The following is a 23,781-nucleotide window of genomic DNA, read 5'->3' as shown; positions in this document are numbered from 1 at the left end:
GGGTGACATATTTAAAGTGTTGAAAGGAAAAAATTATCAAAAATTACATTCAGCGTAATTCTCTTTCAAAAATGAAGGAGAAACAAAGATTTTCCAAGATAAACATAAACTAATGAAGTTAGTTACAAGTAGACTTGTCCTGCAAGAAATGCTAAAGGGGATCATTCAGGCTGATACAGAAGGACAACAGATGACAGTAAATCAAAGCCATATGATGAAATAAGACAGTGGTAAGGTAACCCAGTAGGTAAATATAAAAGCCATTATTACTGTATTTTTGTTTATAACTTCTCCTTTTTTTTTTCCTATATAGTTTAAAAGACAAATCAGGAGTTCCTGCTATGGCTCAGCAGTAATGAACCTGACTAGTATCCATAAGGACAAGGATTTGATCCCTGGCCCCACTGAGTAGGTTAAGGATCCAGCATTGCCATGACTGCAGTGTAGGTCACAGACACGGCTCAGATCTGGTGTTGCCATGGCTGTAGTGTAGGCTGGCAGCTGCAGCTGCATCTTTAATTCGACCCCTAGCCTGGAAACTTCCATGTGCTACTGGTGCATTCCTAAAAAAAAAAAAAAAGATGAATTCTTTAAAAGACAAATCATAACAAAATAGTTATAAATACATGTTAACAGGCACACAATATATAAAGAGGTGTCAATAAAAACATAATGGAGGCAGAGCTGTGTAGGAGCAGAGATGTTATATGCCTATGAGGCTAATTTAGTATTAATTCAAGTTAGATTGATACAAATTTAAAATGTTAGGAGTTCCCGTAGAGGCTCAGTGGAAACAAATCTGACTAGTATCCATGAAGACACAGGTTCAATCCCTGGCCTCACCCAGTAGGTTAAGGATCTGGCCTTGCTGTGAGCTGTGATATAGGCCAGCGGCTACACCTCCAATTTGACCCCTAGCCCAGGAACCTCTATATGCCACAGGTGTGGCCCTAAAAAAAGACCCCAAAAAATGTTAATAGTAATTCCCAGAGTAACCACTTAGAAAATAACTGTAAAAATAGCAAAAGCAAAATGAGAAGAGAATTAAAATGGAACACAACCAAAAAAAAAAAAGAAAAGAAAAGAAATGAAAAGAAAAACAAAGAAACACTAACGGAGGAAATTAAGTACTAAAAAGATAGATGACACACAGAAAACAGGAAAATGGCAGAAGTAAGTCCTTTATTATCAATAATTACTTTAACCAAACATAGATTGGCAGAATAATTTTTTAATACACCAGCTGTATGTTCTATTCAAGAGACTTGCTTTAAAGCCAAAGATGTACAGGTTGAAAGTGAAAGGATGGAAAAAAATATCTCATAAAAATAGTAACCAAAAGAAGGCTGAGGTGACAAATTTATATTACACAGAATAGACTCTGTCAATAATTATTCGAAGATACCAAGAAGAAGGTTATATATTATTAAAAGGACCAATCATCTAGAATATATAACAATTATGAATATATGCCTACCTAAAAAAGAGCCCCCAAATAAATGAAGGAACAATTGACAGAATTGAAAGGATAAGTAGGCAGTTTTACAGTAATAGCTGAGGACTGTGACACTCTACCTTCAAACATAGAAATTATGTGCAGAAGATCCTTGTGGAAATAGAGGCCATGAGCAATACCAGACCTAACAGAAATCTAGAGAACACTCCAACAAAAAACACAGAATACATTAAACATGGAACATTTCTCCAAGATAAACCATATGTTGGGTCACAAAACACATGTTCACTGAATTTTGAAAGACTAAAATCATGCAAAGTATAATCTCAGACCACAATGAAAAGAAACTAGAAAAATCAAAACAGAAGGAAGATTAGAAAACTCACAAGTATGTATGGCATATGGAAGTTCCCAAGCTTAGGGTTGAATTGGAGCTATAGCTGCAGGCCTAAGCCACAGCCACATCAATGCCAGATCTGAGCCACATCTGCGACCTATACCACAGCTCACGGCAATGCCAGATCCTTAACCCACTGAGCAAGGCCAGGGATCCAATCTGCATCCTCATGGTACTAGCTGGGTTCATTACCGCAGAGCCACAACAGGAACTCTAAAGCAACACAGTCCTAAACAACCAATGGGAGAAAGAAGAAATCACAGGGGAAATTAGAAAATACTTTGATGAATGAAAACAAAAGCACAGTGTAGCAAAACTTATGGGATGCTGTGAAAGCCGTGCTCAGAGGGAAATTCATAGCTTTAAAAATTGAAGCAAACATTAAAAATGAAGAAATATCTCAAATCAATAAACAAATATTACACCTTAAGGAACTATGAAAAGAACCAAATGAAACCCAAAGCCAACAGAAAGAAAGAAATAATAAACACTTGCTATATGACCCATAAATTCCACTCCTACTTATTTATCCACAAGAAGTGAAAATATATTTTCACACAAAGACTTGTATAAAAATGTTCTTAGCATCTCTATTGATAATAGCCAAACATGGAAACAATCAAAATGTTTATTAATTGACCAATTAAATATGTAAATAAATTGTAAGATATTAACTCAATGGAATACAATACAAAAATAAAAATAAAGGAATTATCGAGGGAGAGTACAGACTCTAGAGTGGAAGCTCATGCCTCTCCATTCCTTGATCCAAGAAAAAAACATTTGAAAGTTCCCATCATGGCTCAGCAGGTTACAAACCTGACTAGTACCCATGAGGATGCAGGTTTGATCTCTGGCCTTTCTCAATGGGTTAAGGATCCAGCATTGCTATGAGCTGTGGAATAGGTTGCAGACTTGGCTCAGATCCCGCATTGCTGTGGCTCTGGTGTAGACTGGCAGCTGCGGCTCCAATTCAGCCCCTACCCTGGGAAATTGCATTTGCCGCAAGTGCACCCCTAAAAAAAACAGTAATAATAAAATAATAACACTAATAATAAACTTTCCTTTGCTTCTGAAGGAAAGTAAATGAATTATTAATGCATACAACAACATGGCTAAATCTGAAATAAGATCAGTGGTTACCTGTGAAAGAATTTATGACTGGGAAAAAAACAAAGAAAATTTTTAGATGATGAAAAATTTTGTTTTTAACCTGATAACAACTGCATAGATATAAACATTTCTCACAATTCAAAAAAAGTACCTTCAAATGAGTATGTTTATTGTATGTAAATTATACCCCAACAAAGATGATATTTTAATTTTTTTTTTTTTTTTTGGCTGCACTCTGTGGCATGTGGAATTTCCCAGGTCAGGGATTGAACCTTCACCACAGCAGTGACAATGCCAGATCCATATACTGCTGCACCACCAGAGAACTCCATAAAGTATCTTTACTTTAAAATGACATGATTCTTGGAGTTCCCGTCATGGCACAGTGGTTAACAAATCCGACTAGGAACCATGAGGTTGCGGGTTCAATCCCTGGCCTTGCTCAGTGGGTTAGGGATCGACGTTGCCCTGAGCTGTGGTGTGGGTCGCAGATGCAGCTCGGATCCCGTGTTGCTGTGGCTCTGGCGTAGGCTGGTGGCTACAGCTCCAATTAGATCCCTAGCCTGGGAATCTCCATGTGCTTCAGGAGCAGCCCTAGAAAAGGCAAAAAGACAATACATTAATTAATTAATTAAATAAAATGACATGATTCTTTTTAAGAAAACCCAGAGAATCAACTCTCACAAACAATATGGAAATTCAGCAAGGTTGCTAAATAAAATTACTGTACATAAATTAATACTATTAAAAACAAGTTATTGTAGAATATAGATTTCTCCCTGAAAAAGCTTAAAATAAACTTAGCAAGAAAAAGTGAAAGATCTTATCAAGAAATCTATAAAAATCAGAATTTAGCAAATCAAAACACTCTCCCATTTTTTGACACTTCCTCATATGTTAATATGTAAATCCAATATAAACTCAATAAATAAATAAATAGACTGTAATTGTCTACCAATGGGGGGGAGGGTGCTTCTGATTAAACTAATTAAGGAATGTCTCTATTCAATAAAGTATAATAATAAAGTGAGATTTCCCTTTCTACACTGATTACCCAGAAATATTAAGTGAATGTGCCCTGAGGATCAATGTGCATAACATGCCAACACTTGTGTGGTGGAAGAAAAAAGAATATTTACTAACATGTTTACAAATGCAGTGCAAGGTTTATATCTGGGGAAATGACAGCAGCTTTTAACAGTGGTGATCTTCAGGGTGGGAAACCAGAGATTGAATCAAGGGATTGAAGGAGACTGGGTTTTTACTCTATGAACTTCCACCCATCTGAATTTTTAACCATTTGGTTGGTTTGTTATTATCCACACACACACACTCCTCCCCCTGCCAAAAGGCACGGAGGCAGGAAGGAGGAAGGCAGGAAGAAAAGATAAAAGAAGGGAGAAAGGAAAAAAGGGAGGAAGAATGCAGGGAGGAAGGAGAGGCAAGGAAGCAAGGAGGGAGAGGGGAAGCAGATAAAAAGCAGTTTGTCAGCATGGGGACCCAGCCATACATATATACACATTCTTTTTCTCATACTCTGTTCTATCATGTTCTACGCCAAGAGACTGGATATAATCCCCCTTGCTCTACTGTAGGACCTCATTGCTTATCTATTCTAAATGTAATAGTTTGTGTCTACCGACCCCAAACTTCCTGTCCATCCCACTCCCTCCCCACTCCCCCTAGGTGACCACAAGTCTGTTCTCTATTTCTGTTTTCTAGATAGGTTCATTTGTGCCATATTTTAGATTCCACATATAAATGGTATATGGTATTTGTCTGCACCAGAAATTGACACAGCACTGTAAATCAACTATACTCTAATCAAAAAAATAATAATAGTTTGTCAGAAGCAGAACAACTGTCAAAAATGAAAGCAAGAAGTCCCTAATGGCAGTAACATAAAAATAAATGTGTCCCCTCTGGAAATCTGAACTCTCCTTCAGCAGAAAATGACTACTGAATGCTATTTTTTCCAATTCCATCTCAGGCCCAGAACCTCAGATTCCCAAGGTATCCAGTACTGATCCCTCGGGCCCCAGCTATAGACTCTCTGACTGGAAGGAACCACACAGAGAGACGTGGTGAGCAGTCAGCCTCGACCTGTTGCAGAAAGAGAATCTGGACACAACACCCATGTAAGTACACATCAGCCATGTGTCACTGCTGTGTGTCCAGGAAGTGGCAGAGTGAAAGGCTCAGAACCACAGTTCCACCTGCCCCAGAGCCAGGCAGGAGGAATCACTTCCACACCATTCCATGGTGATACTATGGAAATGGTGTGGGAGAATTCAGCTGGGCTGAGTGTTGCCTGGATAAGGACAATAAGTAATTGAATAACTCAATCAATCAATACATCAGTCAATCAATATTTATGCCCTTAATGTAGTATTTGCATGTGTCATTATGGCTATTTAATGAGCACTAATTCAATACCTGGCCCTTTGCTGAGTAGTTCACATACGTTTACTTACCTGACATGTTAACAGGCTTACTTTTTCTTCTTCTTCATTTTTGTTAAGCTTTATTTTGAACTAAACATGCATTCACAGAAAGTTGCAAAGATAGTACTGAGAGGTCCCGTGTATCCTTCAACCGGTTTTCCCTCAAAGATTGTATCGCATGATTATGACATCAAACCAGGATTTTTATATTGGTGTGTGTGAGTGTGTGTATGTGTAGTTCTGTGTCATCTTTTCACATGTGCAGATCCATGTCACCACCACTACAATCAATGTATGGACCTGTTCTATCACGGAGGTCAGATTCCACACGGATCTCCCTCGTGCTGCCCCTTATTGTCACACACTCCCCTCCTGCTACCACTCTGAGCCCTGGCAGTCTGTTCCCCATCTGTGTAATTTTGTCATTGTGAGAATGTTAGAAAAAAGGAAATGTGGCACTATGTGACCTTTGCAGAGTGACTCTTTCGCTCCGCATAAGGCCCTTGAGATCCATTCAGTAGTCTGTTCCTCATTATTCCTGAGCAATATTCCACAGCATGGACATTCCACGGTCTCTTTAACCCATCACCTATTGGAAGACACATTGGTTGTTTACAGTTTGGGGCTATTGCAAATGAAGTCGTTATGAAATAAGGTTTTGGTGTTGTCATTTTTTTTTTTTTAGTCATTCTGTTGGATGTGTGATGATATCTCATTTTGTATTTCCCTCATGCCCAATGATATTGGACATCTTTTCACGTGCTTGCCCACCATCTGTGTAGCTCTTTGGTGAATTTTCCAGTCATTACCCATTTTCTACTTTGTTTTTTTCTTTTTTTAATGTTAAGACTGAGAGTTTTTTATATTCCAGATACATTTTATCAGTTTGAGTGAATATGGAAAGTTTATTTCCCTCTTTATCTCCTTACTCTCCCCATTCATAATATAATTGTTTTAAATATTTCTTCTACATCCACTGAGAACCATATTAGACAAGGTCAAACTTTTTGCTTCTACCATCAAACGTAATTTTGAAAACTTAACAGAAGTTAAGTCTATTGCATTTATCCATATTTTTTGTTCTTTCCATACTCTGTCATCTTAATATTCTAAGATTCTTCCCTTTGATATTGATTTTTTAAAAAAGAGTTTGGCAGAGTGGATAGGAAAACGTGATGCAATTAAATGCTCTGTACCAGAAACTGACTTCAAATGTAATGACATAATGTATGTTTAAAGTAAAAGAAAGGAAAAGATATATTGTGAAGACATTAGTCAAAAGGATGAAAATGTGACTATATTAATATCATATAAAGTAGACTTACAGCAAAGAAAATTACCAAGGACAGTGACAGACATCATGTAATGCTTGAACAGCCAAAAGAAATAGCAATCTTAAATGCATAGGCAGCAAACAATGCTTTGCCAGCTCCTACTCTGCACTTTGTCCAGAGTAGACACAGAATAGTTATTTTTAAATACATAAACCAAAGAATGCATGAATGTTTTAACTTATTTTTAATCCTGGCTATGTATTTTAGTTTTCTGTTCTTATAGTTAACTTGTCATAACTCTTTGAATCAGAGAGGCACATTAAGGAAAAATAAATAAATGCAGCTTCTTAAAAGAAAACAGTGGGAGTTCCCATTGTGGCTCAGTGGTAACGAACCCAACTAGTATCCAGGAAGATGAGAGTTCGATCCCTGGCCTCTCTTAATGGGTTAAAGGATCCGGCCTTGCTGTGGTTTAGGTCATAGACACGACTCAGATCTGGTGTTGCTGTGGCTGGAGCATAGGCTGGCGGCTATAGCTCTGATTGGAACCCTAGCCTGAGAACTTCCATGCCAGAGGTGCGGCCCTATTAAAAAAAAAAAAAAAAAAAAAAAAAAAAAAACAAGAAGAAAAAAGGAAGCAGTGTACATTAATTACAGGGAAAAAAAAAACCTTTATTTAACTTAAGTAGTTGTTTTCTGCATTTTATAAATCTTTTCATTTATCCATTCTTTCATTCATTCCTTTGTTCATGTATTCATTTAGCCACTATTTACAGATGTAGGCACTTGCCCCAACTGCTGTATTCGTGAAACCTACAATCCACGAAGAAATAAAAATTAAGCAAAAATGTACAGAACAATCTCTAAAATAATTATTCAAACTCATATGAATCAAAAGGAACCAGACTTATGGCAGGAGAAAAATGGCTCATTTGGGCGGTCAAACAAACCCAGAGTAAGTATCATTCACACTGAGACCAGAAGAATAAGAGTTAGCAATGGAAATGCTGATGGAAATAAAGAATGGACCGGAGAGCATTTAAGTCAGGAGGATCATGCTGGAAGGGCCAGAAGTAGAGGAGAGCAAGGAACAAGAGGAGTCCATGATGCCTGGGGCATTAACACGGGAAAACAGAATCTAAGATGAGGATAAGGGAGTAAACTAGAAGGAAGATCATGTGGAACCTTAGGGATGCGTCAAGATTTTCAGATGAAATGACATGTGCTTTGGTAGATTGTGGTCTTTTCATAAAATTATATGATCAGTAGAAGTAGGCAAAAATAAATGAAAATATTTTACTTGCTCCTTGACTGATGTATTGATGAAACGCCAGTTCACACCCTGAACACACACCTTCTGATCCGTGGCAGTTTCCCCACACTGTATATCAAGTTCTCTAACTTGGGTAGCAAGCTTCGGTCACCTGCATGGTTGCCTTTAAAACCAAGTCAATTATGTCATAGAAAATATTCTGGACCCACTACGAAACCACATTATACTATTTTCAATTCCAAAAATAATTTAAAAATCGCAATGATCTTAGCTTTCTATATTCTTCTTCCTTTGCAACTTTTCAGCTGATATTTCATCTTTGCCACCCATGGAACAAAACAATGGCACCAAAGTGACGGAATTCATTCTCCTGGGATTTGCTGGTCAACACAAGTCTTGGCTTGTCCTCTTCATAGTGTTTCTGGGGATCTATGTGGTCACCCTGGTGGGTAACATTGGCATGATCCTGCTCATCAAGATTGAAGCTTCCCTTCACACCCCCATGTACTTTTTCCTCCAAAACTTGGCTTTTGTTGATCTCTGCTATGCTACTGCTATCACTCCCAAGGTGTTGCAGAATTTGATGAGTACAGAACAATCCATCTCATTCATAGGATGCATGGTGCAATTATTTGTTTATGGTACTTTTGTAACAAGTGACGGTTATATCTTGGCTGCTATGGCGGTGGACCGCTATGTGGCCATCTGTAACCCACTCCGCTATCCAACAGTCATGTCCCAGAGAGTCTGCATTCAACTCTTGATTGGCTCATGCTTCATGGGCTTCCTAAATGCTTGTGTAAATGGAAGTCTTACTTTCCAACTGAACTTTTGCAAATCCAATAAAATTAACCACTTTTTCTGTGATGCACCCCCAATTCTTGCCCTCTCGTGCTCCAGTATTTACTTCAACATCATGCTTCTAGCAGCCTTTGTGGGGTTTAACTTGATGTTCACTGTGTCAATCATCATCTTTTCCTACATATTCATCCTGGCTGCCATCCTGAAGATCTCTTCTGCTGCAGGGAGGAAAAAAGCCTTCTCCACGTGTGCTTCCCACCTGACAGCAGTCACCATTTTCCATGGGACTCTGTCTTACATGTATCTGCACCACCGCACCCTAGAGTCTCAAGAGCAAGAAAAACTGGCTTCCGTGTTTTATGGGATTGTGATCCCCATGTTAAACCCCCTCATCTACAGCCTGAGAAACCAAGATGTGAGAGAAGCCCTTAAGGGGATAGGGAAAAAAATGCTTTAAGTTTGATCCTCAATTTCGATTTTACACCTGTAAACACCCAGACTTAACAATGCCAGTTTTTAAAGAATCAAAACGAAGAACCAAGCGACATAGGAAAATTGCTCGATTTATTACTGTGGAGCTGCAAATGAAAGTTACAATGAGATAACAACTTTACAACCAATGCAGCTGGCAAAAATTGTAAAAGAATGGTAATACCTGTTAATTGCTGTGATGTAAGAAAAATGATCCTCTCACGTATTATTAATAGGAACCTGGAAATATCTTTTTAAAAGAAAACGTATTCAATCCAAGATTTCAGCCTTGCAAATGGATCTATGGAAATAAAAGTTTGGTCTATGGAAATAAAGTCTTATGGTTTTATGGGTCAGGAATCTGGACGCCTTTTAACTGCATCCTCTGAGATGCTATAGACAAGGTGTCAACCAGGACTTGGAACTCATCGGAAGGCCCAAATGAGGATGGATCTGCATACAACAGCTCCCTCATTTATTGACAGAATTTATTTCCTTGCTACCATAAGACAGATTCCTGCCTTCTTACAGGCTGTCAGCAAGGGGCTACTCACAGCTCTTAGACGCTATCCACAGTTCTTTGCTGCATGGCCCTCTTCATAATCCCTCTCACAACACGGCAGCTTCTTTCTTTTACTCTAGAAAGCCAACTACAATTATCCAATACATACACCATGTGAAACAGCATAATTTCATATACTCAAATCTTACTGCTACTTCAAGAGTCAGTCTCTCCCTGAAGTTTTCCCAGCTCAAAACACGTTTCCTGCCAACTTTCTGCTGCTGGAAGTAATTTCTTCTTCCACTGAATACTCATAGGATTTCACTTGTGTCAATAAATATTATGTATTATTCATCACGTCCTGTCTAAATTAGTTACTTAAAGACCTTCATGATCATCTATAATGCAGCTGAAATACGTTTTTATTCCTATGACCTTTTAACATCTGGTATACAGCCGTAGACACAGTAGGTATTCTATAAATATTAAATGAAAGAATGATGATTAAAAAAACAATAATATGGACAGTTTTCAAACTGGAAGTTATGTGAGTATGCAGCCCACGCTTGTATTCTGGTAAATACTGATCTGTGGACAGCAGCATTCAAGGGCAAGTTTTTTAAAGTGCGAATTACCCCAGCTCTGGAGATATTAATTCAGTAATATTAGATAGAGCCCAATATCTTTAAGAATCTGCATATGTAGAATGTTGCTTTAATTGCATGCTCCACTGGAAAGTGGTTTTTAAGAGCACAGGATTTAGAATATTTTAGAATGTGATTTATGTCCCAACACTGCCACTCCCCAGCAGTGTCTTTTTGAAAGTTATTTGAGCTTTCAAGCCTTGTTTCTCCTAATAATACACATCTCATGAGATTTTTCAGTGTGTTTGTCTACTCACTTGTTAGGAACAGATAAGATAATACATAGAAATCAATTGTCTGGCACTAATAAACTCTAGATAAATGTTAAAAGTAATGAGTATTAACAAGGGTTATTTCAACAAGTATGTGACAGATGTTACAAAAACAATCTCATCACATATGTGTGCATGCACACACACACACACACGCACATAAGACTTTATTTCCACAGATCAAACTTTTATTTCCATAGATCCATTTGCACACATGAGTCAATAAGAAGTCTCTTAAGACATGAAACATAAAAACTTTTCCCTCTGGAAATCTCCTCTCTCCTTCAGCAGAAAACTAATAACCTGTATTTCCTATGATTACATATTTATTGTGATTTTATATATTATATTTTATATGTTACATATATGATTATATATTTCCTATGATTATGAAATAACCCGTATTTCCTACGATTCATACATAGAGTCATAGGCACTCAAGGGAACAGATAGTAATCCCATAGGCCTCAACTGTGAACTCTGTTCACAGCCTGCTCTAGCCTGGGAAGAAAATTTGAAGACAAATCTCCTGTGAATAAAGCAAATTGAATTTTTCCTCTTCAGCTGTGCATTATTCTGGCATATGAGAAGCACAGTAAAGTCTGCAGGATTAGAGCCAGTATGCCAGCATAGTTCAATACAAGTTTGGATGGAGTCATCTTATCATCAGCAAAATAAGCTATAAATGGAGGGAGGAAATTATTGATGATATGAATATCATTGAATGGCCCCAGAGATGATAGCTGACACATTAGCTATAGTGTTCCCAACTGAATATAAATAACCCTTAAAGATTATGAGCAATATTTAGGTAAAGCCACTCCATGATTCAGATGGGGCAAAATAGAAAAAAAGGCCACTCTGTGAGTCGGAAATAAGCAGGGACAAGGACTCTTAGCAACCAGAAAAATAGCTAAACATTGCCCTCTTCCAAAATGAGTAAATACTCCTTTTTTTAGAGTATAGTTGATTTACAGTGATGTGTCAATATCTGCTGTACGGCATAGTGACCAGTCATACATATATGTACATTCTTTTTCTCATACTGTCTTCCATCATGTTCTACCCCAAGAGGTTAGATACAGATCCCCCACTTCACAGCAGGACCTCATTGCTTATCCATTCTAAATCTAGCAGTTTGCATCTACCAACCCCAAATACCCCATCCATCCCACTTCCTCCCCACTCCCTCTTGGAAACCGCAAGTCTATTCTCCATGTCCATGAGTCTGTTTTTGTTTTGCAGTTAGGATAATCTCTGGTATATTTTATATTCCACATAATAAGTGATATCATACTGTATTTGTCTTTCTCTTTCTGACTTACTTCACTTAGTATGAGAATCTCTAGTTGTGTCCATGTTGCTACAAATGGCATTATCTTGTTCTTTTTATGGCTGAGTAGTATTCCATTGTACATATGTACCATATCTTCTTAATCCATTCATCTGTTGATGGACATTTATGTTGTTTCCATTCTTGGCTATTGTGAATAGTGTTGCCGTGAACATAGGGGTGCATGTATCTTTTTGAATGAAAGTTTTGTCTGAATATATGCCAAGAAGTGGGACTGCTGGCTCATGTGGTTGTTCTATATTTAGTTTTAGTTTTCTGAGGACTCTCCATACTGTTTTTCATAGTGCTTGTACCAATTTACATTCCCTAGAATAATGACAATAAAAACAAAAGTGAACCAAAGGGACTAAATTAAACTCAAAAGCTTTTGCACAGCAAAAGAAACCATTAAAAAAATGAAAAGACAACCCACAGAATGGGAGAACATCTTTGCAAACAATGCAACCAGCAAGGGCCTAATCTCCAAAATATACAAACAGCTCATACAGCTCAAAACAAAAACAATTGAAAAATGGACAAAAGACCTAAATAGACATTTCTGCAAAGACATACAAATGGTCAACAGGCACATGAAAAAGTGTTCAGCATCACTAATTATTAGAGAAATGCAAATCAAAACTACAGTGAGATACCATCTCACACCGATCAGAATGTCCATCATTAACAAGTCAACAAATAGCAAATACTGGCCAAAGAAGATATACAGATGGCCAACAAGCACATTAAAAAATGCTCATCATCCGTGATTATTAGAGAAATGCAAACCAAAACTACCACAAGATACCACCTCACACCAGTCAGAATGACCATCATTAATAAGTCCATAAATAATGAATGCTGGAGGGGGTGTGGAAAAAAGGGAACCCTCCTGCACTGTTGGTGGGAATGTAAATTAGTACAACCACTATGGAAAACAGTATGGAGGTACCTTAGAAAACTATATATAGAACTACCATATGACCCAGGAATCCCACTCTTGGGCATATATCCAGAGAAAACTTTCCTTGAAAAAGACACATGCACTATTCACAATAGCCAAAACATGGAAACAACCTAAATACCCATCGACAGATGATTGGATTAGGAAGATGTGGTATACATACACAATGAAATACTACTACTACTCAGCCATAAAAAAAGAACAAAATAATGCCATTTGCAGCAACATGGATGAAACTAGAGACCCTTATACTAAGTGAAGTAAGTCAGAAAGAGAAAGACTAATATCATGATATCATTATATCTGGAATCTAATATGTGGCACAAATGAACCTTCCCACAGAAAAGAAAACCATGGACATTTAGAACAGACTCGTGGTTGCCAAGAGGGAGGGGGAGGGAATGGGAGGAATGGGAATTTGGGGTTAATAGATGCAAACTATCGCCTTTGGAATGGATAATCAATGGGATCCTGCTATATAGCTCTGGGAACTATGTCTGGTCACTTGTGATGGAGCATGATAATGTGAGAAAAAAGAATGTATACATGTATGTGTGACTAGGTCACCTTGCTGTGTAGCATAAAATTGACAGAACACTGTAAATCAGCTATAATGGAAGAAATAAAAATCATTATAAAAAAATGCTGGAGAGGGGTGGAGAAAAGGGAACCCTCCTTCACTGTTGATGGGAATATAAATCAGTACAACCACTATGGAAAACAGTAAATACTCCTTCTTTACCCATTTTAATTTTCTCACCTCTTAGGTATAAATTACCAAGATAATTCAATCACCAAATTCCTGAAAACAGTCAAAACAGAACTTGCCTTCTCTTCCCAAATCCTTCTTAGAGTCACCCAGCACTAAAGTCTAAATCCTGCAAGAGGCCTTCCTAATATCCTCTTATCTAATAGTCTGGCCCTGGAAGGGTGTGCACTTCCTTATCATGAAGTAAGCCTGTCTTTGCTTGACTGCATGTGTGCTCCTGATGTTTGTTGACTACTTACTGGACATGACTTGTGCCAGGCACAGCTGTTATCTCTCTTGAACTTTGATTCTTTTGCTATTCAATTTTATTGCAAAAAGAAATTAATATGTGCCCATTTTTTTTAAATACAACTGTTTATAGGGAGTTCCCTTGTGAGTTAGTAATTAAGGATCTGGTATTGTCACTGCTGTGGCACAGGAATCCCTGGCCCAGGAACTTCAGCATGCCACAACCATGGCCATAAATAAATAAATACAATTGCTTTTAAAATTTTTAAAAAAGAGAGATTCTGTTTCCCTAAATCCAACTTTTTACTCATCACCTTAACTTAAACCATATATCCTTCCAGATGGTGTTTTTTTCACATAAAGACACACCCACAGAGAATTTTTTAATTAAAAATCAGTTCACACACCACTAGTTATAAGTATACAAAAATAGCTAGCAACAAACATGACACAATTCACAATGTCTGGCATCCAATAAAAAATTACCACACATGCAAAAAGCAGGGAAACATGGCCATGATGAAAAGAAAAATCAATGGTCAAAACTGACCCAAACTGCCAAAAATGTCAGAATTAGCCATTAAGAACATTGAAATAATTATTATAAGTATGCTTCTTATATTCAAAAAAGATAAATAGAAATGTGAAAGAAAAGCTAAAAGCTATAGTGTCTGATGATTAAAGAAACAGTTACACTAGACGGAATTAACTACAAATTAAATATTCCAAAAGAAGTGATTAGTGATCTTGAAGACTTAGCAATAAAAACTATCTAAAATAAGAAAAAAAGTGACTCAAAAAGGTAAATGAACAACATCAGTGAGCTGTGGAACAATTTCAAGAAGGCTTATATATGTGTAATTGGAATCCCTTCCATGGAGAAAACATGGAGAAAAGGGGTTGATATAAAAGTATTTTCTGGAAAAATATGTTTTCTTAGGTCATTCCCCCACAGCAATAGAAATAACAACAAAAATAAATAAATGGGATCTAATTAAACTTACAAGCTCTTGCACAGCAAAGGAAACCATTAAAAAAAAAAGACAACTTACAGAAAGGGAGGAAATAATTGCAAATGATTCAAACGACAAGGGCCTAATCTCCAAAATATGTAAACAGCTCATACAACTCAACAATAACAAAAAAAAACTCAATCTAAAAATGGGCAGAAGACTAAATAGACATTTTTCCAAAGAAGACATAGAGACGCCAGTAGGCACATGAAAAAAATGTTTAACATCACTTATTATTAGAGAAATGCATACCAAAACTAAGATGAGGTAGCAACTTCACACCAGTCAGAGTGGCCATCATTAATAAGTCTACAAAAACAAATGCTGGAAAGGGGGTGGAGATAAGGGAACCCTCCTATACTATTGGTGGGAATGTAAATCAGTACAACCACTATGGAAAACAGTATGGAGGTTCCTCAGAAAACTAAAAATAGAACTACCACATGATGCAGCAATCCCATTCCTGGGCATATATCTGGCCAAAACTATAATTCAAAATGATACATGCACCCCTGTGTCTAGCGGCATTATTCACAATAACCAAGACATGGAAACAACCATTGATAGATGAATGGATTAAGTTGTGGTACATATATACAATGGAATTTTACTCAGTCATAAAAAAAGAATAAGGCAAGGGGGTTAAGATGGAAGAATAGAAGGACTGGAGCTCAACTTCTCTCATAAAAACAACAAAATTTACAACCAAATGCTGAGCAACATTCAACCATATGGACTGGAAACTTTCAAAAAGACAACCTACTCCAGAAGACAAAGAGAAGGCCACATCAAGAGGTAGGAGGGGTGATTACCTGATATAAGCAACCCCATACCTCCTGGGTGGAAGCCCCACAGACTGGAAATTAACTGTATCACAGAGAATCACCTACAGGAGTGAGAGTTCTGAGCCCCACATCAAGTCACCATGCCTGGGGATCTGGCATTGGAAGAAAGAGTCGCCAGAGCATCTGGCATTAAAGGCCAGTAGGGCTTGTGTGCAGGAGCTCCACGGGACTGGGGGAAATGGGGACCCCATTCATAAAAGGCACACAAAGACTTTCACGTGCACTGGGTCCCAAGGCAAAGCAAAGCCTCCATAGGAATCTGGGTCAGACCTGACTACAGTTCTTGGTGGACATCCTGGGAAAACAGAGGGTGAATGTGGCTCATTGTGGGGGAAGGACATTGGAGGCAAAGCTCTTGGGAATATTCATCAGTGTGCATTTCTTTGGAGGTGGCCATTTTGGGAAAATCTGGCTCCACCCATCAGTGCCGAGAAGCCTCAAGCCAAACAACAATCCAGGTGGGATCACAGCCCCACCCATCAGTAAACAGGCTGCCTAAGGATCCCCCCAGGAACACAGCCACCTCTAATCTCACCCAGAGACAAAGCCCCACCCTCCAGAGGGATAGGAATCAGCCCCATCTACAGGTGGTCAGGCACCAGTACCTCCCATCTGGAAGCCTACAGCAAGCCCCTGTACCTACTTCAACCACAAGTAAGAGAGGCTACAACTCTACTACCTGTAAAAAGGTCACCACACCAAAAACCTGTAAAAATGAAAAGACAGAGAACTATAACTCAGATAAGGAAGAAATAAAAAAACCCAGAAAAACAGTTAAGTGATCAGGAGATTCTCAGCCTCCAGGAGAAAGACTTTAGACTATAGGTGCTGAAGATGATACAAGACATTGGAAATAAACTGGAGACAAATATTGATAATATACAGGAAACACCGAGCAAAGTAATACAAGATAGAGGTTCCCATCATGGCACAGTGGAAACGAATCCAACTAAAAACCATGAGGTTGTAGGTTCGATCCCTGGTCTCGCTCAGTGGGTTAAGGATCCCGCATTGCCCTGAGCTGTGACGGAGGTCGCAGATGCGGCTCGGATCTGGCATTGCTGTGGCTCTGGCATGGGTCAGCAGCAACAGCTTTGATTAGACCCCTAGCCTGGGAACCTCCATATGCCACGAGTGTGGCCCTAAAAAAAAAAAAAAAAAGAAAGAAAGAAAGAAATACAAGATATAAAACTTAAGCAAGAAGAGAGGCAAAATACAGTAACTGAAATAAAAAATTCTTTAGAAGCAGCCAACAGCAGAATACAGGAGGCAGAAGAACGAATAAGTGAGGTGGAGGACAGACTAATGGAAATCACTGATGTGGAACAGAAAAGAGAAAAAAGATGAAAACAAATGAAGACAGTCTAAGAGAAATCTGGGACAACATTAAACATACCAACATCCATATTATAGGGGTGTCAGAAGGAAAAGAAAGAGAGAAAGGGACAGAAAAAGTATTTGAAGAGATAATAGCCAAAAACTTCCCTAACATGGGAAAGGAACCACTCACTCAAATCCAGGAAGCATAACAGGTACCATATAAAATAAACCCAAGGAGGAACACCCTGAGACACATATTAATCAAACTGACCAAAATTAAAGACAAAGAGAAAATATTGAAAGCAGCCAGGGAAAAGAAACAAATAACATCAAGGGAACCCCGATAGGGTTATTGGCAGATTTTTCAGCAGAAATGCTGAGGCCAGAAAGGAGTGGCATGATATACTTAATGTGATGAAAAAAGGAAAAAACCTCCAAGCAAGATTTACTTTACCCAGCAAGGCTCTCATTCAGATTTGAAGGAGAAATCAGAAGCTTTACAGATAAGCAAAAGCTAAGAGAATTCAGCAACACTAAACCAGCTTTACAACAAAGACTAAAGGAACTTTTCTAGGCAGAAAAGAAAAGGCCACAACCAGAAACAAAAATACCACAAATGACAAGGCTCACTAGTAAAGGCATATATACAGTAAAGATACGAAATCATCCACGCACAATTATGCCACCAAAATCAGAAATTGTGAGAAGTGGAGGGTACAAATGCAGGACACTGGAGATGCACTTGCAACTAAGAGACCAACAACTTAAAACAATCTCATATATATATATAGACTCCTATATCAAAACTTCAGGGCAACTACAAACCAAAAATCTACAATTGATACACAAACAAATAAGAAAAATCAACTCAAATACAACACTAAAGATAATCATCACACTGCAAGAGGAGAAAAGAAAGGAAGGAAAAAGAGCAACAAAAACAAATCCAAAACAATTAATAAAATGGCAATAAGAACATACATATCAATAATTACCTTAAATGTTAATGGACTAAACACCCCAACCAAAAGACATAGACTGGCTGAATGGATACAAAAACAAGACCCATATGTATGCTGTCTTCAAGAGACCCACTTCACTTCTAGGGACACATACAAACTGAAAGTGAGAGGATGAAAGAAAATATTCCATGCAAATGGGAATCAAAAGAAAGCTGGGGTAACAATACTCATATCAGACAAAATAGACCTTAAAATGAAGAATATTTTAAGAGACAAGGAAGGACATTACATAATGATCAAAGGATCAATCCAAGAAGAAGATATAACAGTGTTAAATATCTATGCACCCAGCATAGGGTCACCACAATATATAAGGCAACTGCTAACAACCTTAACAAGAGAAATGAACAATAACACAATAATAGTGTGTTATAAAAAAGAATAAAACAATGCCATTTGCAGCAAGCGACATGGATGCAGCTAGGGATTCTCATACTATGTGAGGTAAATCAGAAAGATTCTATACCTAGAAAACCCGAAGGACTCAACCCCAAAACTCCTTGAACTGATTAATAAATTCAGCAAAGTGGCAGGATATAAGATTAACATTCAGAAGTCAGTTGCATTTCTGTATACCAGCAATGAAACATTAGAAAAGGAATACAAAAATACGATACCTTTTAAAATTGTACCACACAAAATCAAATACCTCGGAATACACCTGACCAAAGAGGTAAAGGACCTATATGCCGAGAACTATAAAACCTTAATCAAAGAAATCAAAGAAGATGTAAAGAAATGGAAAGATATTCCATGTTCCTGGATTGGAAAAATCAATATTGTGAAAATGGCTATCCTACCCAAAGCAATCTACAGATTCAATGCAATCCCTATCAAATTACCCATGACATTTTTCACAGAACTAGAACAAACAATCCAAACATTTATATGGAACAACAAAAGACCCAGAATCGCCAAAGCAATCCTGAGAAACAAAAACCAAGCAGGAGGCATAACTCTCCCAGACTTCAAGAAATACTACAAAGCCACAGTCATCAAAACAGAGTGGTACTGGTATCAAAACAGACAGACAGACCAATGGAACAGAATAGAGAATCCGGAAATTAACCCTGACACCTATGGTCAATTAATCTTTGACAAGGGAGGCAAGAACATAAAATGGGAAAAGGAAAGTCTATTCAGCAAGAATTGCTGGGAAACCTGGACAGCTGCATGCAAAGCAATGAAACTAGAACACACCCTCACACCATGCACAAAAATAAACTCCAAATGGCTGAAAGACTTAAATATACGACAGGACACCATCAAACTCCTAGAAGAAAACATAGGCAAAACACTCTCTGACATCAACATCATGAATATTTTCTCAGGTCAGTCTCCCAAAGCAATAGAAATTAGAGCAAAAATAAACCCATGGGACCTCATCAAACTGAAAAGCTTTTGCACAGCAAAGGAAACCCAAAAGAAAACAAAAAGACAACTTACAGAATGGGAGAAAATAGTTTCAAATGATGCAACTGACAAGGGCTTAATCTCTAGAATATACAAGCAACTTATACAACTCAACAGCAAAAAAACCAATCAATCAATGGAAAAATGGGCAAAAGACCTGAATAGACATTTCTCCAAAGAAGATATACAGATGGCCAACAAACACATGAAAAAATGCTCAACATCGCTGATTATAAGAGAAATGCAAATCAAAACTACCATGAGATACCACCTCACACCAGTCAGAATGGCCATCATTAATAAATCCACAAATAACAAGTGCTGGAGGGGCTGTGGAGAAAAGGGAACCCTCCTGCACTGCTGGTGGGAATGTCAACTGGTACAGCCACTATGGAGAACAGTTTGGAGATACCTTAGAAATCTATACATAGAACTTCCATATGACCCTGCAATCCCACTCTTGGGCATCTATCCGGACAAAGCTCTACTAAAAGAGACACATGCACCCGCATGTTCATTGCAGCACTATTCACAATAGCCAGGACATGGAAACAATCCAAATGTCCATCGACAGAGGATTGGATTCGGAAGAGGTGGTATATATACACAATGGAATACTACTCAGCCATAAAAAAGGATGACATCATGCCATTTGCAGCAACATGGATGGAACTAGAGAATCTCATACTGAGTGAAATGAGCCAGAAAGACAAAGACAAATACCATATGATATCACTTATAACTGGAATCTAATATCCAGCACAAATGAACACCTCCTCAGAAAAGAAAATCATGGACTTGGAGAAGAGACTTGTGGCTGCCTGATGGGAGGGGGAGGGAGTGGGAGGGATCGGGAGCTTGGGCTTATCAGACACAACCTAGAATAGATATACAAGGAGATCCTGCTGAATAGCATTGAGAACTATGTCTAGATACTCATGTTGCAACAGAAGAAATGGTGGGGGAAAAACTGTAATTGTAATGTATACATGTAAGGATAACCTGACCCCCTTGCTGTACAGTGGGAAAATAAAATAAAAAAAAAAAGAAAGAGAATGACAAATACCATGTGATATCACTTATGTGTGAAATCTAAAATATGGCACAAATGCACCTATCCCCAAAACAGAAAAAGACTTACAGATACAGAAAACAGACTTGTGGTTACGAAGGTGGAGAGGGGAGGGAGTGAGGTGGACTGGGAGTTTGGGGTTAGGGGATGCGAACCATTACATTTAGAATGGGTAAGCAATGAGGTCCTACTATATAGCACAGGGAACTATATCCAGTCTCTTGGGCCAGACCATGATGGGAGATAATATAAGAAAGGGAATGTGCGCATACACACACACACACACACACACACACACACACACTCACACACATATATATACACACATACATATATATGTATACACACACACACACACACACACATATATATATATGACTGGGTCACTTTGCTATATAGCAGAAATTGGCACAACATTGTAAATCAACTATAATTTTTTAAAAGTAAAAAAAATTTTGGAAAAATAATGCTGAAAATTTTATAAATTTAATGAAGCTGTAAAGCCATGCATTCAAGAATCACAAGGAACCCCCTAAGCAAATAAAACATGCAAAAACTACACCAAAGGCACATCATAATCAAATTGCTCAAAACCAGGCATAAAGCGAAAATCTTAAATATATCCAGAGGGTGGAAAAACACATTCTGAATAGCAGAACAAAAGTAAAGATAAAAACAGATTTACTCTCAGAAACAACCCAAGTGAAAATACAGTGGAGCACCATCTTAAAGTGCTTAAAGAAAAAATGCTTTTATGATAGACTAAATAATTTCATATCTATCCTTTCCTTAACACATATACACATATGAATCCTTCTGTCTTTCAATGAGCTTCAAAAGTGCCCATATAATATTAAACGACTTTTCAGCTTTTAAGATGCTGTCCATGTGACTTAATTTCAAAATCATTTAAGACACATTAAGATGTAAATTTACATTATCTTACCATCATTAAAGCAAATCTAGTCATCCTGGCACACCATCTTGCTGTGAAATTGCTGCTTATTTTCTTGCTAAAATGTTCCTTATGGCTATGAGTCTCTATATATCAAGGAATTTGAAAGAAAGATGCCAAGAACAAATGACTTCGTTTGTATTATGCCCCATTTACCAAAGTCATATTCTGACTTCACCTTAATGATAGAGCAGCAGTTATGAGATGATTGATGTTAATAAACATAAGACCTGTGATGATTTACTAAATTGACATATTGTTTTCTCATCTATAGGCAACTTCTTAAGCTGCCCACTGGCACCCTAAATCCATTAGTTAGGGCCAGACAGTAAAGGCTACGAGTGTGGTCATATTTAAAAGCTTAGCTGTTCCTACAACAGTGCATGAGGATTTAAATCATCATACACATAATAAATGTTTCCAAACAGCCCCAATCTTGGACTTGACTAACCCCTAGAGCTATCAAAAATGCTGCCGATGAAATAGTAACTACTTTCTCTTAGAATTTTCTCATTGTTCTTTTTCATTTTCTACCTGTCACAGGGTTAACTTTCTTTTTCTATGTAGACCCTTTTTTCCTTCAATAAAAATAAGTACTATCTGCCTATAACCGTAGGAATCTACACTGATCATCTCTTTCAATTTGCCTCTAACTTGGGATCAAAATAATTTTAAAAAGATATTGTGAAATGCATTTCTTCATTCACCTATTCCCTGCCTTGTTCCTAGGAAAAGCTTAAAGCATGTTACAGGCTCTCTGAACACAATTTTAAAAAATTTTATTCAAGAAACTTCAACCGGAGTTCTTGTCATGGCGCAACGGAAACGAATCCAACTAGGAACCATGAGGTTGCAGGTTTGATCCCTGGCCTCGCTCAGTGGGTTAAGGATCCGGCGTTGCTGTGAGATGTGCTGTGGGTCGCAGACGTGGCTTGGATCTGACATTGCTGTGGCTCTAGCATAGGCCGGCAGCTGTAGCTCGATTAGACCCTTAGCCTGGGAGCCTCCATATGCCGCGGGTGCGGCCTTAAAAAGACAAAAGCCAAAAAAAAAGAGGAAAGAAAGAAAGAAAAGAAAGAAAAAAGAAAAGAAACTTCAATCCACTGTGACACAAAGCAATCTTCGTCAGATGCCAGTCCGTATAAGTGATTTTAACAAGACCCACCCATTTAATAAGTGAACATAAGCTTCCTATTTGATGCAAATTATCCAGAAAAACTTCATCATAGATGATCAGAAATTGAGGTAGCATCATTTCATACTAGCACCATAATTCAATGACTTGTAAAATAATGAAAGATAAAAATGCACCTTCTTGACCCTGGTGAGTTTTCACATTTTCTGGTAGATAGTGAGCATAAAGGAAACAGAGAATTTGGTAGAGAAAATGGGATCTTTGCCCTAAGAACTGTAAAGGCGAGAGAATGGGAAGAATCAAACATTGGGAACAAATTTTCTGCAAATCATTTGATGAAAGAACCCTTGAATCATAACAGCATCATTCCACTGATAAATGCCATGGATCTTCCTTCATGCAGGAAAGTGTATAATAGGCTTGGGGGAAAAATCAGAATTATTATCAGCTAATGATATTATAGACAATTTATCTGCCCACATATAGAAAATGCATTACCTCCCATCTCTCGAGGTAGAACATGATGAAAGATGGTATGAGAAAAAGAATGTATGTATATGTAATGACTGTGTCAGTATGCTATACAGCAGAAGTTGACACAACACTGTAAATAAACTATAATAAAAATACATATAATTCAAAAAGAAAATGTATTATCTCATTGAACCTTGATAAAATAATCCCCATTTTTAGATTATTAAAAATCTGTAATCCCTGTTTTCGCATTCTGTAACTCAGAGCTGTTAAACAACCGATCAAGCCACGTAACTAAGTCCTGGAACCAGGATTTTAACTCCAGAGCCTACTCTCTTGACCAAAACAGTACACTTTTTTTTTTTTCCCTGAAGGAAAAGTGGCTTCACTGGAATGTTTTTTCTAAGTCGCACATTGCTCTTCTTCCACACTTTATATTGAGGTGTCCATTTTACGGAGAGTAAAATGAGCTGTTTTTATTCACATCCCCAGAAGTCTGCATCCAGTGAGTCGCTGGCTCAGCGTTCATGGATTTTTAACGAAGTTCTTGTAAATATGTGCCCCACCTTTTCATTATCTTTCGTTAGAGCCAGT

The 23,781-nt window shown here is 37.8% G+C and overlaps 1 protein-coding gene across 1 annotated transcript in view; it reads left to right on the top strand.

The window, feature by feature from the left end:
- The window catches only part of LOC110259548 (putative olfactory receptor 5AK3), a 25,258-nt gene continuing 9,762 nt past the window's right edge, over positions 8,286–23,781 (top strand). Inside the window, exon 1 of the mRNA XM_021085041.1 lies at positions 8,286–9,173. Within this exon, the coding sequence (XP_020940700.1) occupies positions 8,286–9,173 (888 nt within the window). The remainder of the gene's footprint in view (positions 9,174–23,781) is intronic.

The sequence above is a fragment of the Sus scrofa genome, chromosome 2, assembly GCF_000003025.6.
Source record: "Sus scrofa isolate TJ Tabasco breed Duroc chromosome 2, Sscrofa11.1, whole genome shotgun sequence".
Taxonomy (NCBI): Eukaryota; Metazoa; Chordata; class Mammalia; order Artiodactyla; family Suidae; genus Sus; species Sus scrofa.
Note: the sequence above shows the minus strand (reverse complement) of the source record. Positions and strands in the feature narration are given on the sequence as shown.